General features: G+C 60.8%; 1 protein-coding gene across 1 annotated transcript; it reads left to right on the top strand.

Moving 5' to 3' along the window:
• The first annotated feature begins 664 nt into the window (after positions 1-664).
• NGFR (nerve growth factor receptor) lies at positions 665-15519 on the top strand. Its single transcript, XM_075443482.1, has 6 exons — positions 665-786; positions 4526-4667; positions 9012-9371; positions 11076-11319; positions 12255-12415; positions 12492-15519. Exons 1-6 carry the CDS (start codon positions 745-747, stop codon positions 12791-12793), a joined length of 1251 nt encoding a protein of 416 aa, XP_075299597.1. The 5' UTR covers positions 665-744; the 3' UTR covers positions 12794-15519.
• The last annotated feature ends 3155 nt before the right edge of the window (positions 15520-18674 follow it).

Genomic DNA, 18674 nt, shown 5'->3' with positions numbered 1-18674 from the left:
GCCATGCTGGGATTCCGTAATATGGATTTGGGACTTTTTACTGCCAAGGGTGGATTTACTCAGAGGAGTGGGCAGCTTCGGACCCCGCAGCATCACCTGGGTGCTCCCCGCTGGGGGCTTCTCCGTGACACTCAGACGGCTGTGAGAGACCTTGGGGTCTGGGTCCTGGGGGCATCACCAACCCAGGCACCCACGGGATGTTGTCCCCTGGTCACCCCATCCCAGCCATGGCCGCTGTCCATCCCGGAGCCTCTCACCGGGGCTGCGATATCGCTAACAAACCCATCACGCGGACGGTGAGGGCTGGAGCGAGGTGTGCGGGGACAGACGGATGGGTGGACACGGGCGTTTGAGGGGATGGAGAGAGGTGGTGGATGGATGGATGGATGGATGGATGGATGGATAGATAGCAGAGGAGGGTGCACAGAGATGGATGGATGGGCGTGAATAATTGAGGGGCTGGAGAAAGCCGGCTGGACAGAGACCAAGCACACCCCAAAAGAACTTCGTGGGAGGGCGGGGGGGGGGGCCGGGGGGGCCTGGGCTTTGTGTGCCGGGGGAGGAGGGTGCTGGCTCGACCGCTCGCTGTGATGCTCCGGGGGCGGAGAGGAGGAGGAGGAGGAGGAGGAGGGACTTGCAGCCCTTTTCTGGCTGCCGCCGAGGCGGCGGGCGGCAGAGGGAGGGCAGCCCGGCCGCGCACCGGCTCTCGGGGGGGGGTCACCGGCCCCGCCGCCCCCGCGAACCATGGCCGGGCTCCTGCCGCTGCTGCTGCTCCTGCTGCCGGCGGTGAGTGCGGGGGGAGCGGGGCTGCGGCATCCCGGGGGGAGCGGGGGGGAAGCGTCGGGTGTCCCCGCGGCACCAGGCGGGGGTGGGATGGAGGGTCCCGGGATGGAGGGTCCCGGAGGCACCACACAGGGGTATCTGGGGGGTCCCGGGGGTACCAGGCTGGCAGACGCGGAGCATCCCACGTGTACCGGGATGGAGAGCCCTGAGGGTACGGGGCGGGGAGGTCCCCGGTGTACCAGTCAGGCAGACGCGGGGGTCCCCGGGGTGCGGGGCTGGAGGAGGGGAGCCGGGTGGGGGGCCCCGGCGGGGCCAGGCAGAGCACTTCTAGGGGCAAAGGGAGGGGGTCCGGGGAGGTGGGTGGTGAGAGGGGACCCACAGGGCTGGCTTGTGCAGCCCGGCTGATCCCGCTGCACCGAGCTGTCATCCCTTTTACCCGGGGTAAGAAGAATGACAGTGCCCTCACTCAGTAGGTGGGGGGGGGAGAAGCCACCCACACCCCAGTGCCCTCATCTCCTGCCCCCCCCATCCCCAGAACCTCCCTTAGACCTTCCCAGCTCCAAACTCGCTGTCCGGAGTGAAGGGCGAGACCCTCTTCCCGGCCGCGCGAGCCCCGGACGGGCACAGCCGCGGCGTGTGCCGGAGACAAAACTCCAGGGCATGGGCGGCCAGGAGCGAGCGAGATGCCCGGAGCAGGGCAGCCGGGTGGGCACACAGGGCTGGACCCACCTACCTGGGGCAGAAACGGGGCTTTTGCTGGGGGAGGATTTGACGGTGGTCCCCGAGGTTTCGTTAGGCAGCGGACACCTTCAGGGCAGGATATTAAAGCCGGTGCTTTAGCGGTTTCGTGCAGAGGTTGAGCAGGAGAGCGGTGTTTGTGGCTCGGTGCCGGAGGGTCTCCTTCCCCCCCTGTCCCCGTGGTGCCAGGCGTGGGATCAGGCTGACCAAGCTCCCCGGGGATGCTTGCAGTGGCAGGAAAGGCAAGAGCTGTCCCAGCCGTATGGATTCAAATGATTTCACTCCAGGGAATTATCCGCTTTTGGGCAGCCCCCCACCTGCTGCAGCGGGGCCAGGCTTCGGGGTCCCCCGAATCTCCGCAGCCGCCTGCCTGGGTCGGGGCTGAGCCCAGTCGGGGCACCCGCAGCCGTGGGGCTGGATCTGCCCCCCAGGATGGCACCTGCAGAGCTGGCAGGTCCAAAAGTGCACCCCAGCTGTGGCTGCAGCCCCGGGGCCACCCCAAACCCTGGGCACCCCGTGTTTGTTGCTCTTTACCTGTGCTGCGTGGCCGGTAGCTCCAGGTGGGAAGAGGCAGAGCCCTCCCGGTCCCGCTGTGCCTAGAGTTGGCCAGACTTGCAGACCTCAAACGTGGCTTTCTCTGCTGCCCAGAGTTTGGGGATCGCTTGGAGCCAGGGGTTTGGCTTTTCCCAGACAGGGTACTTCGCCAAGAAAGGCAGAGCCTGTCTGTCAGGCTCGCGGGAGGTTCGGATCCGGGCTTGCCACTGGGCCCGTCTCCAGCTGTAGCATCCCCTCCCTTCCCCGCGCCGGTGCAAGGCGACTGCCTGTGCCAGGGCTCGGGAGCTAATGGTGCCGTGCCGAACTCCCGCTTCACCCAGCTTCCTCCGAGGCTGTCTCCTCAGCTAGCAGAATCTGCTAAGACACAAAATCCCACTGACACGACTCAGAAAGCAATTAAAAGCTTACAGAGGTGTTGCTCGCACCTTCTGTCCGTGCCCCCCTCCTTGGTCCAGCTGTCAAGATGCTTTATAGTGTTAATACCTGTGGCTTTGTCGACAGGAGTTGTGTTAATAACGTGCACATTTCAGCGGGCTAATGCAGACCATGTGCCCCTCTTGTAAGTGTGTTAATCTTTATGGGGGTTTCAGTGCTCGAGACAGGGATCTGAAAGGGAAATGCAGGCAGAGCGGGGGGTGCAGCACCTGGGACTGGAAGTTGCATTTTCTACAGCATTTAGGAGCGCGGAGCGGGGAGACCTGGCAGGGGGAGGCATCGGCCACTCCCGGCAGCCCTATGGGGAGAGGACATGTGGCCAGAGGGGGTCCCCGGGGTCAGCTGCTGGGGATCTGGGGGTCACACGGAGGAAGTGGCACGGCGGGGTCCCTTCCCCATGGGCTCACAGAGCCGCTCGCAGCTGCCTGCGGCGTGGGAGAGCTGGCTGCTGCCGGCCCCAGCTGCGCTGCCCCAGCCTTCCCACTATTATTTATAGCCAGGCACGTTCGGCTGCTCCCCCAACCCCGCTCACAGCTGCCGCTGCCCCAGCCATGGGGAGGTGGAAGGGGGGCAACCCCCTGCCCAAACAGGGGAAACACACTGCAAGGGATGGGGGAGTGGGGTCAGTTCCAGCCAGGTTTGCTGCAAAGCCCCCTGAGCAGGATCAGTCCCCTAGCAGAGGCATGCAGCCAGCTCGCTGCAAAACAAGCCCCTTCCTCACCCCAAAACCCATTTCCCAGCTGTGATTTGGGGGTGCTGGGAAGCCCCCACCACCATCACGCCAAGCTCTGCTGCCCGTGCAGCTGGGACCCAGCGCCGGAGCGGGCTGCCAGCCCAGGCTGGCGAAGCAGCGCCAGGGAGGAGAGCACATGCTTTCAAGCGCAGGGTAATTGGAGCACTTTGTCATTCAGATGCCTATAATTGGCGCTCCATTGTCTCAGCCGGGCCGGATGCTGCCGGATGATGCACAGCGAGTTCATAACGCCGAGTTCATAACGCCGCATTGTGCGAGGAGGCGGCCAACGGGCTGACGAGGCATCCAGATGCACGGGGAGGGGGAGCTTCTCCAAGCCATAGCTGAGTTTCTTCCCCCCCCCAAAAAAAAAATCAGGCTTAGTCGGATGGCAAAGGGATGGTCCAGCCCTGGAACACGCCTGCGTGTGAGCAGAGGGAGCAAAAGGAGCCCTGGCAGAGCGCAGATCAGCGCCAGCACCTCACAGCCCTGCACCTGGGCAGAGATGCTCTCCTGCACCGCATGGCCCCGGCCAAGAGGTGTTTTGGGGAGCAGCCATCCCCGGCCAAGAGGTGTTTTGGGGAACAGCCGTCCCGCCAACGCACCCTGCTCCCCAGGCTGCGACGAGCACGTGGAGGGCAGCTCTGACCCCACCGCTCGTGGCACATTCATTGCTTCCATACGTGACAACATGTTTTCTAAGCATGTCTAAGCACTTACTTCCATCAGACTGTCATGTCGCTGAAGCTCTCGGTGCTCCCTTCAAAGCCTGCGTTCCCATCGTGGAGTCTCATTTCTGATCCTCACGTGCAGCAAGAGTGCTGTGCCAAGCTGCCACCCCAGCTCTCCAAACCCTCCATCGCAGCGGGCAGGTCTCCCCGTGCCAGCCTGTAAGCAGTGCCCTGCCTTCCCCCAGGGTGGGAAGGGCTGAGCCCTTCAGGATGGCAGATCATCCTCGGAGGAGACAACTTGGATGATAGTCAAGGGCAAACAATGCTGCAACCTTACAGAAAAGACCACACCGCCCCTCAGAAACACCCACCAGCCCGGACCGTGGAGTCGTGGGCTTTCCTGACCTCCCTCCAGCAGCAGCACTTGGCAGCGGCTTTCTTGGTGAGCAGGTTTTGCATAGGAAAGCCATTTCTCCCAAGACTTTTATTTAATAGGTGATGCCCACCCCACAGCAGGACCCGACCTGGATGCGATGCGTGTCTCCACCTGCCCTTACAGCGGGGGGGTCCCACAACAAGGGTCACCTCTGGTGTCTGTTTTCTCTCCCAGGGACCCGCCTGGGGCTCCAAGGACAAATGCTTCACCAAGATGTACACGACGAGCGGGGAGTGCTGCAAAGCCTGCAACCTGGGAGAGGGGGTGGTGCAGCCCTGCGGGGTCAACCAGACCGTCTGCGAGCCCTGCCTGGACAGTGAGTACCTGCTGCCCTCTGCGGAGCACCGCAAAGGGGCTGGCACGGGGTCCGGGGGGGCTTTGGGGACCGTGAGCATGAGCAGACACTCGGGTCTCCCCACGTGCATCCTCTTTCAGTCCTGGAAGTGTTGCCTGGGAGCAGTTCGTGCCGTTTGCTTTGCTCTTTCTACGCACAGCCCTTGCCCAGATCAGCTCCCTGCTGCACGCAGCCCTCCCAGGGCACCCATCCCTGCGCCGACACCGGGGTGACTTCCAGCATTTCCCCAACGTATCTGCCATGCAAATCCCAGCCACGGATGCAGCATCTCCCCCTGTTTTGGGACCCGCTGGTACCAGGCACCTTTGCAGATCCCCGTTCCAGCGCTGTTCCCCTCCTGATGGCTCCCGGCTCGTGGCCGGTTCTTGCCCCTGAAACCTTCCCCTCCCCACGCTCACTGCGTGTTGGTCTCGCATCCAGTCACGGGGATGTCTCCCAGTGACCCACCTGTATTGCATTTTTTCTTTTTCACCTTGTAAAGACTGCAAAATAAAAGCAAGTTTGAGACAGAAGAAAATCACGTCGGTCCCCAAGAGAGAGGGGAACCGTTTTTCTCCTGGCCAACTCCAGGCGCATTGCCTATGTCAAATGCTTCATAAATGTCAGCTGGAGATGTGAGCTGGAGACCTGCTTAAATGCTTACAGATGAAGTGGTCCAAAACTATTACTGTTTAAACAATGCCATGATAGGCATAAGCAATCTGCCCAGCAAATTTACTGCTGCGAACCCTTTGAAGGCCTGAGGACAAGTATTTTGCAGGAAAAGCTGTGCCAGCCAAGCCCGGATTGCTCTGGGGAGGGGGAAGGGACAACACGGCTGTGGGGGAGCAAAGAGGAGGGAAAGTCGAGACGAGGGGAGGAGAAGCAGTACAGGCAGAGCAGCGAGGGGACAGAGCAGTGTCAGGGCAGTGCTAAAAATATCTCTGCTTTCCTGCAAAATCGATGAACGGCGCTTACGCTCCCAGCGCCTGGCTGCAGGGGCTGAATCCCACCGGCTGCGTCCTCGGGGCTGCTGTGCAGGAGAACCCCGCAGCGGGCTCCGAGCCGTCCTGCTGCGAGGTGCTGGGGCATCCACCGTGCCATCCATCCTGCGAGCCCTTCCTGCAGGGAATGTGAGCGGGGTGTTGGGCTCCTGGGCATTCAGGGCTGTAAATCCAGAGGGATGCTTTACATTCCTGGGGATCCTGGGGTAGATCAGCCCATTTCCCGTTATCTGGACTTCCAGGCTGGCAGATGGCTTATCTCCCTGATTTCTTTCTGGGAAACTGAGACGGATAAGGGGAATTTCCATCCTTTCTGGAAGACATGGGATGTGAAGGTTATGAAGAGACCAGGAGCATGACTTGGGTGCAGAGCTGGAAGCCTGAGCATCAGCCATGGTGCGGGGCAAGTGTCACTGCTCTGGTTTGCATCCCAGCTCCTCCTGCCCAGCCCCACGCTGCCCCAGGCCAGGCATTTGCATTTTTGCAGGGGGTTTAACATCAGGCAGCAGCTCCGTTAGATCAGGGAGCCGAGCTGGAAAGTACCAGAGCAGAAGGGTCTGGTCCCTTCCTCCATCCCCTCAGGGGTGAGAGCAGCCAGGAGCAAGCACTGCAGCCCAGCATCACACCCAGGCTGAGACCAAAGCCCCAGAGCAGCGCTTTGTGCCCTGCTTGGCTCTGTTGCTAATGGACCAGCACGGCTGAGTGCTCTTGGCCTCCAGGCAGCTGCTTGGGGACTGCCAGTCCCCCTTTCCGTGCCTCAGTTTCCCCCACAGCCCTTCACCTGCCTCCCAGCCCTGCCACCCCTTTCTTGGGAATATCTGCTCTGTGCAATCCCAGTCACTTACCCAGCTGCACAGCGGTGTGGGTACACCCCAGGGCAGGATCAGGCAACCAGCATCAGAAACAGCACCAAGGGAGCAACCCAGCCCCCTCCCAGTGCCTCAAAGAGGGGCACAGCAGAAAACCTGGGAAGTTGCAGCCAAAGCAAAGTCCCTGCAAACCACCTTGCTTTATACCCCCAGCTGCAGCCTTTTATTTACTCATTAATGGCAGCACGGGCTAATCCCCAGAAGCTGTGAGCTGCTGGCTGGGAGTTACCGTGGAGCAAATGCTCCCCAGCTCTCCTCTGAGCCCAGAGAGGGATTTTGGGGTGGGGAAGACAGGAGATCCGCAAACCCCGTCATCAGCCCTTGCCGGGATGGGGAGAGGGTCTTTTTGGACCTGGGCTCACACCGGATCTCGCTGCTGCACGCGCTGGGCAGGTGCAGGCAGCCCCGGTCCCGGCAAAGCGTCGTGCCTGCCAAGCGTGAGCCGGCGGGGAGGAATGCGGGCACGGCCCTGGGCCGCCGAGATCCCCACCTCCACCTCGGGCTGCCTCCGAGCTCTCGCCTTGGATGTCTTCCCGATTCACCAGCCAAATGGGTTTGCAAAAAATTTGCTACGACCAAAGCACCACCTCTGCCAAAGCCTGCGGGGACCGGGGGGGCGGGGGAGACGGTCCCTGCATTAGCCCAAATGACCACTTGCGCTAGTTTTATTATCATTTTCCTTCTCCCCCCACTTGCCAGCCACCCCTGATTGCTGCCTTATGATTTATTTATCCCCCTTGCCAGCATCCCTTGCTGCGGGCGGGCGGGAGGGAGGGGGCCCTGTTGGAATCTCAGCTGTAATTGCTCGGCTCAGATACCTTGCTGCCACTGAAAATGTGCCCACTCAGCCGTATGCCTTTCCTGGCCACTTCCCCGCTCTAATGGTACCTATCAATAATTCAGAATAATGCAAAGGATGAGCCCAGGTTAATGGGAGCTGCGCAAGCCAACGGCCGACCCAGTGCTGCTCCAGCTCTGCTCGCTCGGCCGGGCATTGGGGCAGGCGGTGGGGCAGGGGCTGCTCGCCCACCCCGGGGCAGAGCAGCTCGGGGCCGGCAGCGGCGGAGAGGGGTCATCCCCAGGGTCCTGCAGGTCCAGGGAGGGCAGGGGCCGGCCCCGAGAGAGGATCAGGACACCCAGACACAGGCACGGGGAGATGTTGGGGGGTGGAAATGTCACGGCTGTCGCTGCTCAGGGTTCGCTGCAGCTGAGCCACGGTGGGAATGCAGCTGCCCAGGCTGCAGTGGCACCTCCATCCCTCCACCCCTGCCCATCACCAGGGTCTCGGGGCTCTTCGTTCCCCTCTATCTTGAAAACAGCCAAAAATTAAGCACCAGAACAGCTCTGCCCTGAGCCTGTCTGTGGCTCGCTCTCCGCTCGGCCACCCAGGGAAGCTGGAAACCACCGAGGGTGGGAATTTCTGTCTCCCACGATCATCCTCGGGAGACAGGCAGGTAATTAAAGATTAGCACATGGCTGGAATGCCTTCCTGAGGAACAGAGCTAGCAGAGGGATTGTCCTTGATCTCCCCAACACCTTCTCCCCCAGGGAGGCTGGACTCTCCCCGGTGTTTCGGACGAGGGAAGTCGGGGCGTTGCGGCAGCTCGGGCTCCGGGGGGATCGATGGGAGGCAGCCGCCGCAGGGACAGCAGCTGTGCCCTCCAGGACAGGAGCTGCCCCCTCTTCCCGGGCTAAAAATATCTTCAAACACCTTTGGGAGCGGGCAGGGGGAGGGAGGGAGCCGGGGGCGGCTTGCGGGGCTGCGGGAGGAGGATTGATTTCCCCGGCAGGGTCAGTCCTGTGGGATGAAACTGGAGAGCGAGAAGCCCCGGGGTCAGACGAGAGTCAGCAATGAGTGTTGTAACCTCCTGTTCGCTTCACGCCCCGCGTCGGGGACACGCGGCCGAGGAGGGGGCCACAGGGAGGTCACGTCCCGAGGGTCCCCCTGGGCGGGATGCGGAGGAGGAAGCGTTTGGGATGCCGGGGAGCAGCGACGGCTGTAGGATGCCCACGGGGACCATCCGGAGGTTGAAAATGGGGATGGTGATCCAATGCTCACCTGGGGACACGGGCACTGAGCACTGGGACGGGCACCTTGAGGGCAGCATCCAGCGCTGCCCGGGCTGCAGGAGCTCAACGGCTGGATCCCCGCTGAGCTGGGGAATTGCTGCAGAAAGGGTGTAGCTGTTAATGGGAAGCGGAGCCTGTGGGCTGGGGGATGCTCAATGGTGTTGGGGGGCTGCAGAGGGGGGACACCTCTCCCTCTGACCCAGAGGAGGGGGGAAAATGGTGAAAAGGGAGACGATCCCCGCCAGCAGCTGCTGTACAAGCCCAGCTCCCCGGCCCGGCACTGCTTGTTGATGGGACGAAGGCAGCGCTGGGGAGCAAAGCGGCCACGGGGATGGGGCCACCATGCTGGGACCCTGCTCACCTCATCCTCTGTCCCCTGCCAGGTGTCACCTACTCGGACACGGTGAGCGCCACGGAGCCGTGCAAGCCCTGCACGCAGTGCGTGGGGCTGCAGAGCATGTCCGCACCCTGCGTGGAGTCGGACGACGCCGTGTGCCGCTGCGCCTACGGCTACTACCAGGACGAGCCGAGCGGGAGCTGCAAGGAGTGCCGGGTCTGCGAGGTGGGCTTCGGGCTCATGTTCCCCTGCCAGGACTCGCAGGACACGGTCTGCGAGGAGTGTCCTGAGGGCACCTTCTCCAGCGAAGCCAACTTTGTGGACCCCTGCCTGCCCTGCACCACCTGCGAGGAGAATGAGGTGATGGTGAAGGAGTGCACGGCCGTTTCGGATGCCGAATGCAGAGGTAACGCTGCCTTTTCCAGGGAGAACCGTTGCAGAGGGGAGAGCTGGGTTTGCCGAGTCTCCTGTAGCACTCCCTGCCTCAGTTTCCCTTTGCACCACAGCAGTGGAGACGCAGGGGCATGTCCCTGGGCTCAGAGGAGAGGACCCTGGTGTCCAGCTGAGACCCCCAGCCCTTGGGTGTTTCGGTGCACAGCACCCTGCCGAGGCAGTGCTTGCCGCAAGCCCTCGTCTCCCTTGCAAATACCGCAGGGTCTGCCCAGTCCTTTCCAGGGGCCAAGCTCCCAGTAGGGTGCTGCCACAGGTGCAGGCACTAAGCCGGGTGCCTTTAGGTGTCCTGGAACAGCGAGCGGAGCTGAGAGGTTCACCAGTCTTGGATGCCATGCTCGCCGCTGCCCAAGCCTTCATCAGGAGCGAATTTGGCAGCCGATGGGTTTCTGATGGGAATGAGGTGCCCTGAAGAGCCAGGGAACAGCCAGCCAAGCAGCCCAGGAGAGTTCGGTGCCCGGGGGAAGGGGGAGAGCATCATTCACAGCAGCAGCCCCCCGCCACGCCATGCCAGCCCACACCCCGCTGCTGTGCAGACCCCCCGAGGAGTGGCAGGGCTGCTTCGACTGGGGACGCCCCGGTTGCTCCTTGGCAGTAGCAGCGCGGTTCCCTGTCCCGAGCCCGGCCGGGGAGAAAGGAGCTTTGTCCCGGCCACGGCTGATTCACAGCGTGGGGGCAGCCAGCGCAGCTCCCTTGAAAGGGTCGAGTAAATGGAGCCATAAGTCAAGGAGCACAGGGCCAGCTTTGTTAGCCGGCAGCGGGGCCCCGCCGGAAACATCCCTGACGGCCGCCAAAGCCCCTCTCCGAAAGGGCAGCGGGGTCCGGCCGGGGGCCGCGCCGGCAGGGCAAGATGCCAGCTCCCCGCCGTGGCACCCACTGCATCCTCGCCAGGCTGGCAGACGGGCCATGGCCCCCTGGGCTTGCTGCCGGCGGGTGCAGGACCAGCCCCGGGAGAGGGGTGCCGGGGGGGTTTGGGAGGGAGCCAGCACCCAGGGGAGGGGATGGGGCAGCCACAGGTAAGAGCGTTTCCCTGGGGCGAGATGAGACGTGTCCGCTTGCTCCATGGGACACGCCTGGGCGCGGCAGGATCGGGGTCACTCCCAAATGGGTCCAGCAGGCAGGGGCCGGGAGAGGGGCAAATCCAGGCTCTGGTGATGCTGGCAGCAGATGAGCTTGGCTCCATGCACGCTGCTGAGGCAGCTGGGTTGGCTGACACAGGTCCCGGTGCAGATGTGCGGTGGATGGGAGGCAGCAGGGGCCGCGTCCTTGGGCTTCGGGTACCAGCGATGGGAGCTGCAGGACTTGAGCAAACCCAGTGCTGGGGAAGAAGAACTTTCAAAGCCATGAGCAGGCTTTCAAAGCCATGTCCAGCCATGAGCAGGCACCATTGGCCATTTGAAGCAGGGGGTGGCTTCAGGTTTTCCTGGGGACCAGGGAGACCGGTGCTGTCTGGGGCCAGGGGATGAGGTGATTTGCAAGGACAAGCCTGGGGTCAAGGCGATGGAGCATAGCTGGCACCTCTGCAAGCCCCACAGCCTTTGGAAGAAGATCCCTGCAGAGATCATTGTCCCTTCACGAAGTCAGCTGCCACAGCCTGCTACAAGGCATGGCTGGCTGCGTAACTAATTATTCTCATTTCTTTTTCCCTCCTTCCTGGCAGACCTCCACCCTCGCTGGACAACACACACGCCATCCCTGAGTGGCTCCGACAGCCCCGAGCCCATCACCAGGGACCCCTTCAACACCGAAGTGATTCCCAGCACCCTGGCAGACACCGTCACCACCATCATGGGCAGCTCACAGCCCGTCGTGAGCCGCGGCACCGCCGACAACCTCATCCCTGTCTACTGCTCCATCCTGGCGGCTGTGGTGGTGGGGCTGGTGGCCTACATCGCTTTCAAAAGGTTGGGGACCAAGACTGCGGTGTGGGGTCATGGCAGAGGATTTAGGTAGTGGGGAACAAGCTAATGGCCTCAAGCTGAGCCAGGGGAGGTTTAGATTGGATATTAGGAAAAATATCTTTACTGAAAGAGTGGTCAAGCATTGGAACAGGCTGCCCAGGGCAGCGGTGGAGTCACCGTCCCTGGAGGTGCTCAAAAAACAAGAAGACATGGCAATTCAGGACAAGGTTTAGTAGGCATGGTGGCGATGGGTTGACAGCTGGACTTGATGGTCTTAGAGGTTTTTTCCAACCTTAATGATTCTCTGATTGTATAAGCTGTGTCCCCCCTCGGAGGTCCCGCAGCCGGAGCTGTCACCGGGTGGGAGGGAGGGGACCAGGTTGGGTGGGTAGAAGCAGGATTTCAAAAAATGCGTGAGAAATCAGGCTGAGGGGTGAAAGAGGGAGATGGCAGCAGGGTAGGGGTGCAGGGTGGGGGAGCCCTCATTACAACATCCCCCCCGCCTGGCCCCTGCTCTTCCTGGCACGCCCCGGGCGGCCGTCGCGGCCGATCACGCTCAGCGGCTCATCCCGGCTGTGCTGGGTTTGCACCTGGCCCTGGGCAGGCCAGGGCTGGCTCGGCAGCTCCCCGGGCACCCCGAGCGCGGGGGGGACCCACAGGCAGCCCCGGGACCCCTGCGAGCTCCGGGAGCGCAGCTGCATTTTTGCAGCAGATCCCTGCCCTGGTCCCTTGCAAAGCTCAGGAGCTTGGCACCCGCTCAGCACCCGCAAATGCTGATTTAAACCGATCCAGCCACCATCCTGGAGAGGCTGAGGCTGCAGAAGAAACGTTTCTCCCTGGGAAAAGCGGTCCCAAGCAAGGGGGACAAAGCAACAAACCTGCTCCCAGCCCGGGGGACGTCACCGCTGGCTGTCACCTCCCTGCTCCTCTCCCTGCAGGTGGAACAGCTGCAAACAGAACAAGCAAGGGGCCAACAACCGCCCGGTGAACCAGACGCCTTCGCCGGAGGGGGAGAAGCTGCACAGCGACAGCGGCATCTCGGTGGACAGCCAGAGCCTGCACGACCAGCAGCCGCCCAGCCAGAGCACCCAGGGACCAGGTAGGATGAACCGGGGGGCTGCTGGGTGGCCAAGGGCACCCCAGGGATGGGCTTAATGCTGCTTTGTCCTTCCCAGTGCCCAAGGGAGATGGGAACCTCTACGCCAACTTGCCGCCCAGCAAGCAGGAGGAGGTGGAGAAGCTGCTGGGCAGCTCCGCGGAGGAGACGTGGAGGCAGCTGGCCGGGGAGCTGGGCTACAAAGAGGACCTCATAGACTCCTTCACCCAGGAGGAATCGCCCGCCCGGGCTCTCCTGGCCGACTGGTCCTCCAAGGAGACGGCCACCCTCGACGCCCTGCTCGCTGCCCTGTGCAAGATCCAGCGCGGGGACATCGCCGAGAGCTTGTACAGCGAGTCCACGGCCACCTCTCCCGTCTGAAGGGTGGCCCGGGGCAGCCCCGCGGGGTCCCCTTCCCCCTTCGCCCCCTCGCCTCTCCCCTCCCTGGCACTGAGAGCCCCAAAGGGGAGGGTGGGAAGGAAGCGGGGGCTCCCCGGGCCCCCCCAATTTACAGTCCTGTATGCACTGAGCTCCTGTTTTCGGTATCGTCCCCTCCCAGCGCTGCCTCCCCCCAGCAGCCCGTGAGTGGGTTGGGTGAGGGGCTCCATCCTGCTCAACCTCCAAAGCCCATCTTCTGCTGGCGCATCCTCTGCAGCCCCATGAGGCTGGGCAGAGGGACACAGGAATCATTACCGTGCTCTCAGCCCTCTCCTTTCTCCCCTTCCAGCCCCTTCTGCTTCCTCCTTGGGGCTCCACTTTTCCTCCTGCCCTTTCTCCTTGGCCCACAGCTCTGCTATCTTCTGCTCCTCTCCCAACACTGTGGAATCCAGCAGCTTCCCCCAAAACTGCAGGCTAAGGGCAGGGCTGGGATGGGCACGGAGAGAACCAGAGCTGCTGTACCGGGATCTGGGGAAGGAGCTGGTCCCATGGCTGGGCTGCACCATGGGGGGTGGGCTGGGGGAAAGGACTTGGCTTCCAGCAGCCCAACCTACACTGTGAAATTCGATGGGGTGCAGCCCCTACGCGTGCTCCACAGGGCTGCCAGCATTTGGTCTTGGTGAGGAGTGGCCAGGACCAAGCGAACGTCGGGGACTGGGTGTCTGAGTGCCACCGTCTCCCCTGTGCTGGAGCTCCACGGGAGGACATCGAAGGTCTAAAGGGCTGAAAAAGTGCCTGCCCGCAGCAGGGACACGACGAAAGGGCTCTGCTCATCCTTCCCCTGGCACCAGCCTCGGCATCCCCGTGCTGCACCGACCCAGGAGCAAAGCCACCCTGCCACGATTGCACTGTCCCTGCTTGCCCGGAGACCCAGCCGGGGCTGGTGGTCCCGACCCCCTGCTTGTAAGGGCTCCTTCTCCTCCAGCACTGTGAAGGGTGGCTCAGAAAAGCTCCTGCCCGCTACCCTGGGGCCCTTCGCCTCCGTCTGGGCGCACAGCAGCTGCTGCCCACCCTCGGTGCACTGACTCTCTCCCTGGGGCATCCTCGGGTGGGCCCAGCACCTCTCTCTGCTGGGACCCCACCACAGCCCCGAGAGGGGACATCACCCACCGCCTCCACGTCCCCAGAGCTATAAATGCATTTTCTTGCCATATCAGCTCCCAGCTCACTCATGGGTGGGCGAGCACCTAGTTCCCCCGGCGGGCTGCCACCAAACACGGTCCTGGGGGACGTCCCCAACACAGTGACAGCTTTGACAGCTCTCTTGCGTGGAGCAGCGTGGGTTTTTTGCAGAAGAAGGACTGCAAGGTGAGCTGGTGCACAGCACTGTTGCCGGGAATGTCCGCGCCTATGGACTCCCCCTTCACCTCTGGATTCAGCCAGGAACGCTTTCCTGAAGTCAGAAGGTGATTTTCCTCCCCTCCTTAAGGAGATAAGCAAGACTTGTAAATAATACCTTGTTGTTTTACTAACTGCTCGATGTTTCTACGTGTGACGGGGTGACGGTGCCTGCCCCGGCCCCTCTGCTCTTCCTCACAGCCTTTCTGCCTGCAAGGCGAGCTTTCGTTTTGCAGCCCAAGCCTTCGGTCCCACCTCGTCTCTGGCCTTAAAGACTCAATGGAGAGGCAGGGAAACACACACACCTTAAAAAAATCGCTGCAGCAGGCCCATGAGAAACTTGGGAACTTGGAAGGATTTGGCTGTTCCCGGCGGAGACGCCGGGCATCGGAAGGGAGAGCTCGGGGCTTTCCAAGGATTTGGAGCCTGCGTCAATAAGATTCAAGCACTCAGGTCCTTCAAAAGGAATTTTGTCCCCCATGCTTTGGATGATAAAGCAGCACAGGCTGAATCTGGATCTCCAGGATGGGATGTTTGACACCTCCTGCCCTCGTGCAGCAAAAGAGCAAAGATCCCTTCAGAGGAACAACCCCTGCGACACTTTGGCTGCCGGCTGCCCATGCCAAACCTGTTGGTTAGAAACACTTGGCCCTAACAGGGCTGCGAGTCCCACGTCCGAGTCCTGAACCTCTCCCATCACTAAAATCCAAGGAAACTGCCCCAAATTTACAACCCCAGTTGCAACAGGCAAATCCGGCTTGCAAACCCTGGCTGGGGCGCCGGCTCCTTGCAGACCTAGCCATCCGCAGGGATGCTTTGGGATTGATTTAAACATTGAGGATCATCAGGTTGTTTCCATCGGTCCCTGTTTTTGGTGAAGTGACTCAAATACGAGCTAAGGGCGACTGGAACAAAGTGCCCGGCTCAAAAGCAAAATGAACTGCCCGATTCAGCCTGACAAGCCAACCTGGCCATACCTTGCCAGCTGGAAATTGCTTTTCTTCAGGACAATATTGCCATGGTCTCAGGTTTCAATTGCCATAGTAAAGGGATTTCCTCAGAGCTGAGGAAACGGAGACAAACTCAGCATCCAAAGAAAAGCCGTGGGATGCCTCAAATCCCTGGTTGCAGGAAATAAATAAAAATAAAATTAAAAAAAAAAAAACAAGGAGGGAAAACCAAGCCAAAGTTAGTGCTCATCGGTACGTTTTGTGTCCTTTTCTAATGTTTCTGTTGTACAAAGAACGTGTGTTTCTCCACTCACCCCTCTGGAATACCAGTGCGGATTTATTAGGAAGTTTTACGGTGAAGAAGTAGCCGTCGTAGCAGGAGTTGGGGGGGTTTGCGGGTGGGGAGTGAGCAGCATGAGGTGGGGGGGTGATGCACGGGGGGTGGCGGGCCGCCGCGCCGGCCGGGTGGGCAGCTGTCCTTCTGTATCCGTCGGATGCCAATAAAGAGCATCACTACGTTGGCGTGCCGCTTGGTTTTTCCCCTCCCCTCCAAACACTGAGGTTTGTGAGCCCACGATAGGCAAAAAGGCCTCAAAGCCTTCAAGGGTGGGGTTTGGGTTTTTTTTTTTCCTTCTTTCTTCTCCATCGTCCTATTTTAACCTTATAAATGGCAGGAATGTGAAGTCCGATGTTATCTGGTGGAGGAGGGTTTCTTGGGAGCGCCTGGCAGAGACTCAAACCTCAGGCGTCGGGAGCTTCGCGTGACTTATCCGGCTTTGTCCAACAGCTTAATGCCGTGCCGGGCAGCATCCCGAGCATCCCCCCACCGCTGCCCACCATGCTCCCGCCCCGCTCCCCGGGACAACACAGCCAGTGCAATCCAGGAGAGATCTTCGATGCTGGGGAAAAACCCCAAGAAAAAGAGGGCAGCTTCCTCCTCCTGCCCCTCCGAGTTACTTCAACTGCTCGAAAAGAGCATTAAAAGGCTCAAGTCTACTTATTTTGAAGCATTTTCTGCTTTGGGCACAAGGTGCCTATTTCTGCACCCCAGTGCTGTTAGCAATGCTGTCCTTGGCACCCCAAGGCGCAGGATCAGCCTCCCAGGCTCCTACACAGAACCTCCAGGTCCGGGGAGACTTACTGAGGTGGGGGAAAGTTTTTGCAACGCGTCCAGGAAGGGCTTGGAGGGCTCAGCTCCAGGTAGACGAAGCAATCCAGGGTGCATTTCTGATGCTAAATACTCACACAGTCCTTGGGCAGGGGAAATAACGCCAGGCACAGCAACAGGTAAAGCTTCCCCCAAACAAGAGGTTGGCTCTTGCCCCAGGGAGCTCCTGCTGGCTCCTAGGAGGGTGCATGTCCCCAGCAACCATGGGAAGACGTGGCAGAGGGCAGCTGGGACCTCGCAGGGCTGGTGTTGGAGTTACTTCGTGCAGGATTGCGTGTGGGTTTGCACACAGAAGTATTTGCACATCGCAGTTTAGAAGAGCTTGAAATAGGATGCTCAGATGTAGCTGGTTTTATTTTCAGCTGGGCTGGGTCGCTCTGTAGCAGGAAACATAATGAGGACCAGGGCTGCACACACATCGAGAGCATTCCCTTTCCTTCTTTCAGGCTCCCATACGGTACTGCAAATAAACAAGGGAAAAATAATTGCAATCAATCCATTAGGTTTAATCTGCTTCCTCTTAATCCTCACCTTCCCCTGGGAAAGAGGCTGGAATGGAGAAGAGGAGCCTGGAGCCGGGCTGAGAGCGTGAGCCGAAGGGTTTCTGCCTGCAACGCCCGGGAAAGGAGCCTGGAGCCGCAGGCAGGACCCGGCGGTGGGGGGGTAAGGAGCATCCTCTCCCCCCATTGCCCTCCCTGCATCCCAGGCTAAAGCCATACTGGGGGGAGAGCGAGGGAGGGAGCTGTGCGAGGTGGTCTTCATGTGTGGGATCAGCTGCATTAGATGGTCCCTGGGGAGAGCAACCTGATTTATGGTTAGTGCAGGAGGAGAGGGGGGAAGAAGAGAAAAAGAACAGTAAGATCTGGAAAGGAACCTGATGTTTGCATCGGCTGGCGAGCAGGGCTGGGGAAAGGGCCCTGGAAAACTTCCTTCCCCTTCTTTATAGGTGCCTGGGGAGGGAGGGAGCAGCCCCCTGCTTAATCTCGCAGCTGCTGTAAGGAGCTCTGGAGGGGCTCCCCCGGGCTGGGGGCTGACGTGGGAGCACGGGGACAGACCCATGGTGGACCCACACACCCACTCCGGCCACCGTCACCTCCAGCGAAGAACCACCGCTTTGCTAAACCCCTTGTCATCCCCAGCAAGAGGTCTTGGATAACCTCACCAGTCACCAAGAAAAAGGAAAAAATAAAACCACATTAAAACCCTAGGATGCATGGAGAAGCTTTTCATTCACCTCCTGGCTCCTGCAGGGAGCCGGGACCTTCCCTTCGTGGAGGGACAAAGATGGGAAAAGAAAGCTGAGCTTCCAGAATAGCAGCAGGGCTTTGCAAGTGAAACAACAGCTCACGGCGCGCAGCTGCAGCTGACAAACGCTAATCTCACCTATATTTCTTCCCTGTCCATCTGTCTGCCTCCAGAAGTGAGCAGAGCAAGTGTTCTTGCAGGTTCCCCCAGCAATTTAGCCTGGATTTGGGGGTGCAGCCGGCACAAGGAGGGGCGATGTGGAGATGCTTCATTTCTAGACCCCCATGGAGACAGCCCCAAGCTGTAAACAGCCCCCCAGTACCTGCCCTGAGTGGGGCATGAGGGTCAGTGCCGGCATCAGCAGCCCCATCTCCCCCCTTCGCACCCCCAGGCAAAATCTGCCTCCCATGTGCCGGCGAAAGCCACATTCCCAAATAATGGGAAGCAGGTCGGCGGCAAAGCCGGGAGCGCCGGGGCGATGGCCACGTGCCAGCGCTGGGCACAGCCCATCCCCACGGCTGCCTCGTGCCATGTTGGGTCCAGGGGCTGCTCAGAGGCCGATGGGGTCAAGGTGGGAGACAGCAGCCCCAGGAGAGCTGTGTAGCAGCCCTCCTCTTTTAACCTGCTCTTAGCTCCTCACCTGAGGCTTTTCCAGCCCTGATGAGGAGAGGTGGGGCTGAGCCGGCATCACGAGGTGCTGGTTTAACCCATCACATCTCTGCCAACCAGGCCTGGGGAAACATGTGTGTGGTGCAAGCCTCGAGGAATCGTGGATGCTGTTGCAGCATCCAGAAGCTCCAGCAGAAACCAAGGTTGTGCCTGGAGCAGGATAACCCTGGCCCAGGATAAACCTGGCCCAAAGGGCAAGGGGAGAAGACAGCGGGTGAAGAAGGGGCAAAAGCAACTCGGCCAGGTGCCTGGCAAGGCAGGGCAGAGGCAGGGAAAGTCCCTGTGTCTCAGGGTGTCCCCACAACCTCACACAGGGCAGGGGACACAGGGGAGTGGGACCCGGGTGTCCTGGCCCAGGTTATCACGGGACAAGGGTATCTGAGCAGTGGCAGAGCCAAAACCAACCCCTGCAGCCGCCTCGCTCGAAGCCACCCCTAATTCAACGCATGTAAGA

Source organism: Opisthocomus hoazin, chromosome 26, assembly GCF_030867145.1.
Source record: "Opisthocomus hoazin isolate bOpiHoa1 chromosome 26, bOpiHoa1.hap1, whole genome shotgun sequence".
In the NCBI taxonomy this organism is placed as follows: Eukaryota; Metazoa; Chordata; class Aves; order Opisthocomiformes; family Opisthocomidae; genus Opisthocomus; species Opisthocomus hoazin.
This window is presented reverse-complemented; position numbering and strand designations above follow the sequence as displayed.

Excerpts from the sequence above, each read along its gene's own strand:
- NGFR (XM_075443482.1), top strand. The coding sequence starts at position 745 with ATGGCCGGGCTCCTGCCGCTGCTGCTGCTCCTGCTGCCGGCG. Across the intron at positions 11,320-12,254 it reads GCCTACATCGCTTTCAAAAG|GTGGAACAGCTGCAAACAGA; the intron begins GTTGGGGACCAA and ends CTCTCCCTGCAG. Across the intron at positions 12,416-12,491 it reads CCAGAGCACCCAGGGACCAG|TGCCCAAGGGAGATGGGAAC; the intron begins GTAGGATGAACC and ends TGTCCTTCCCAG.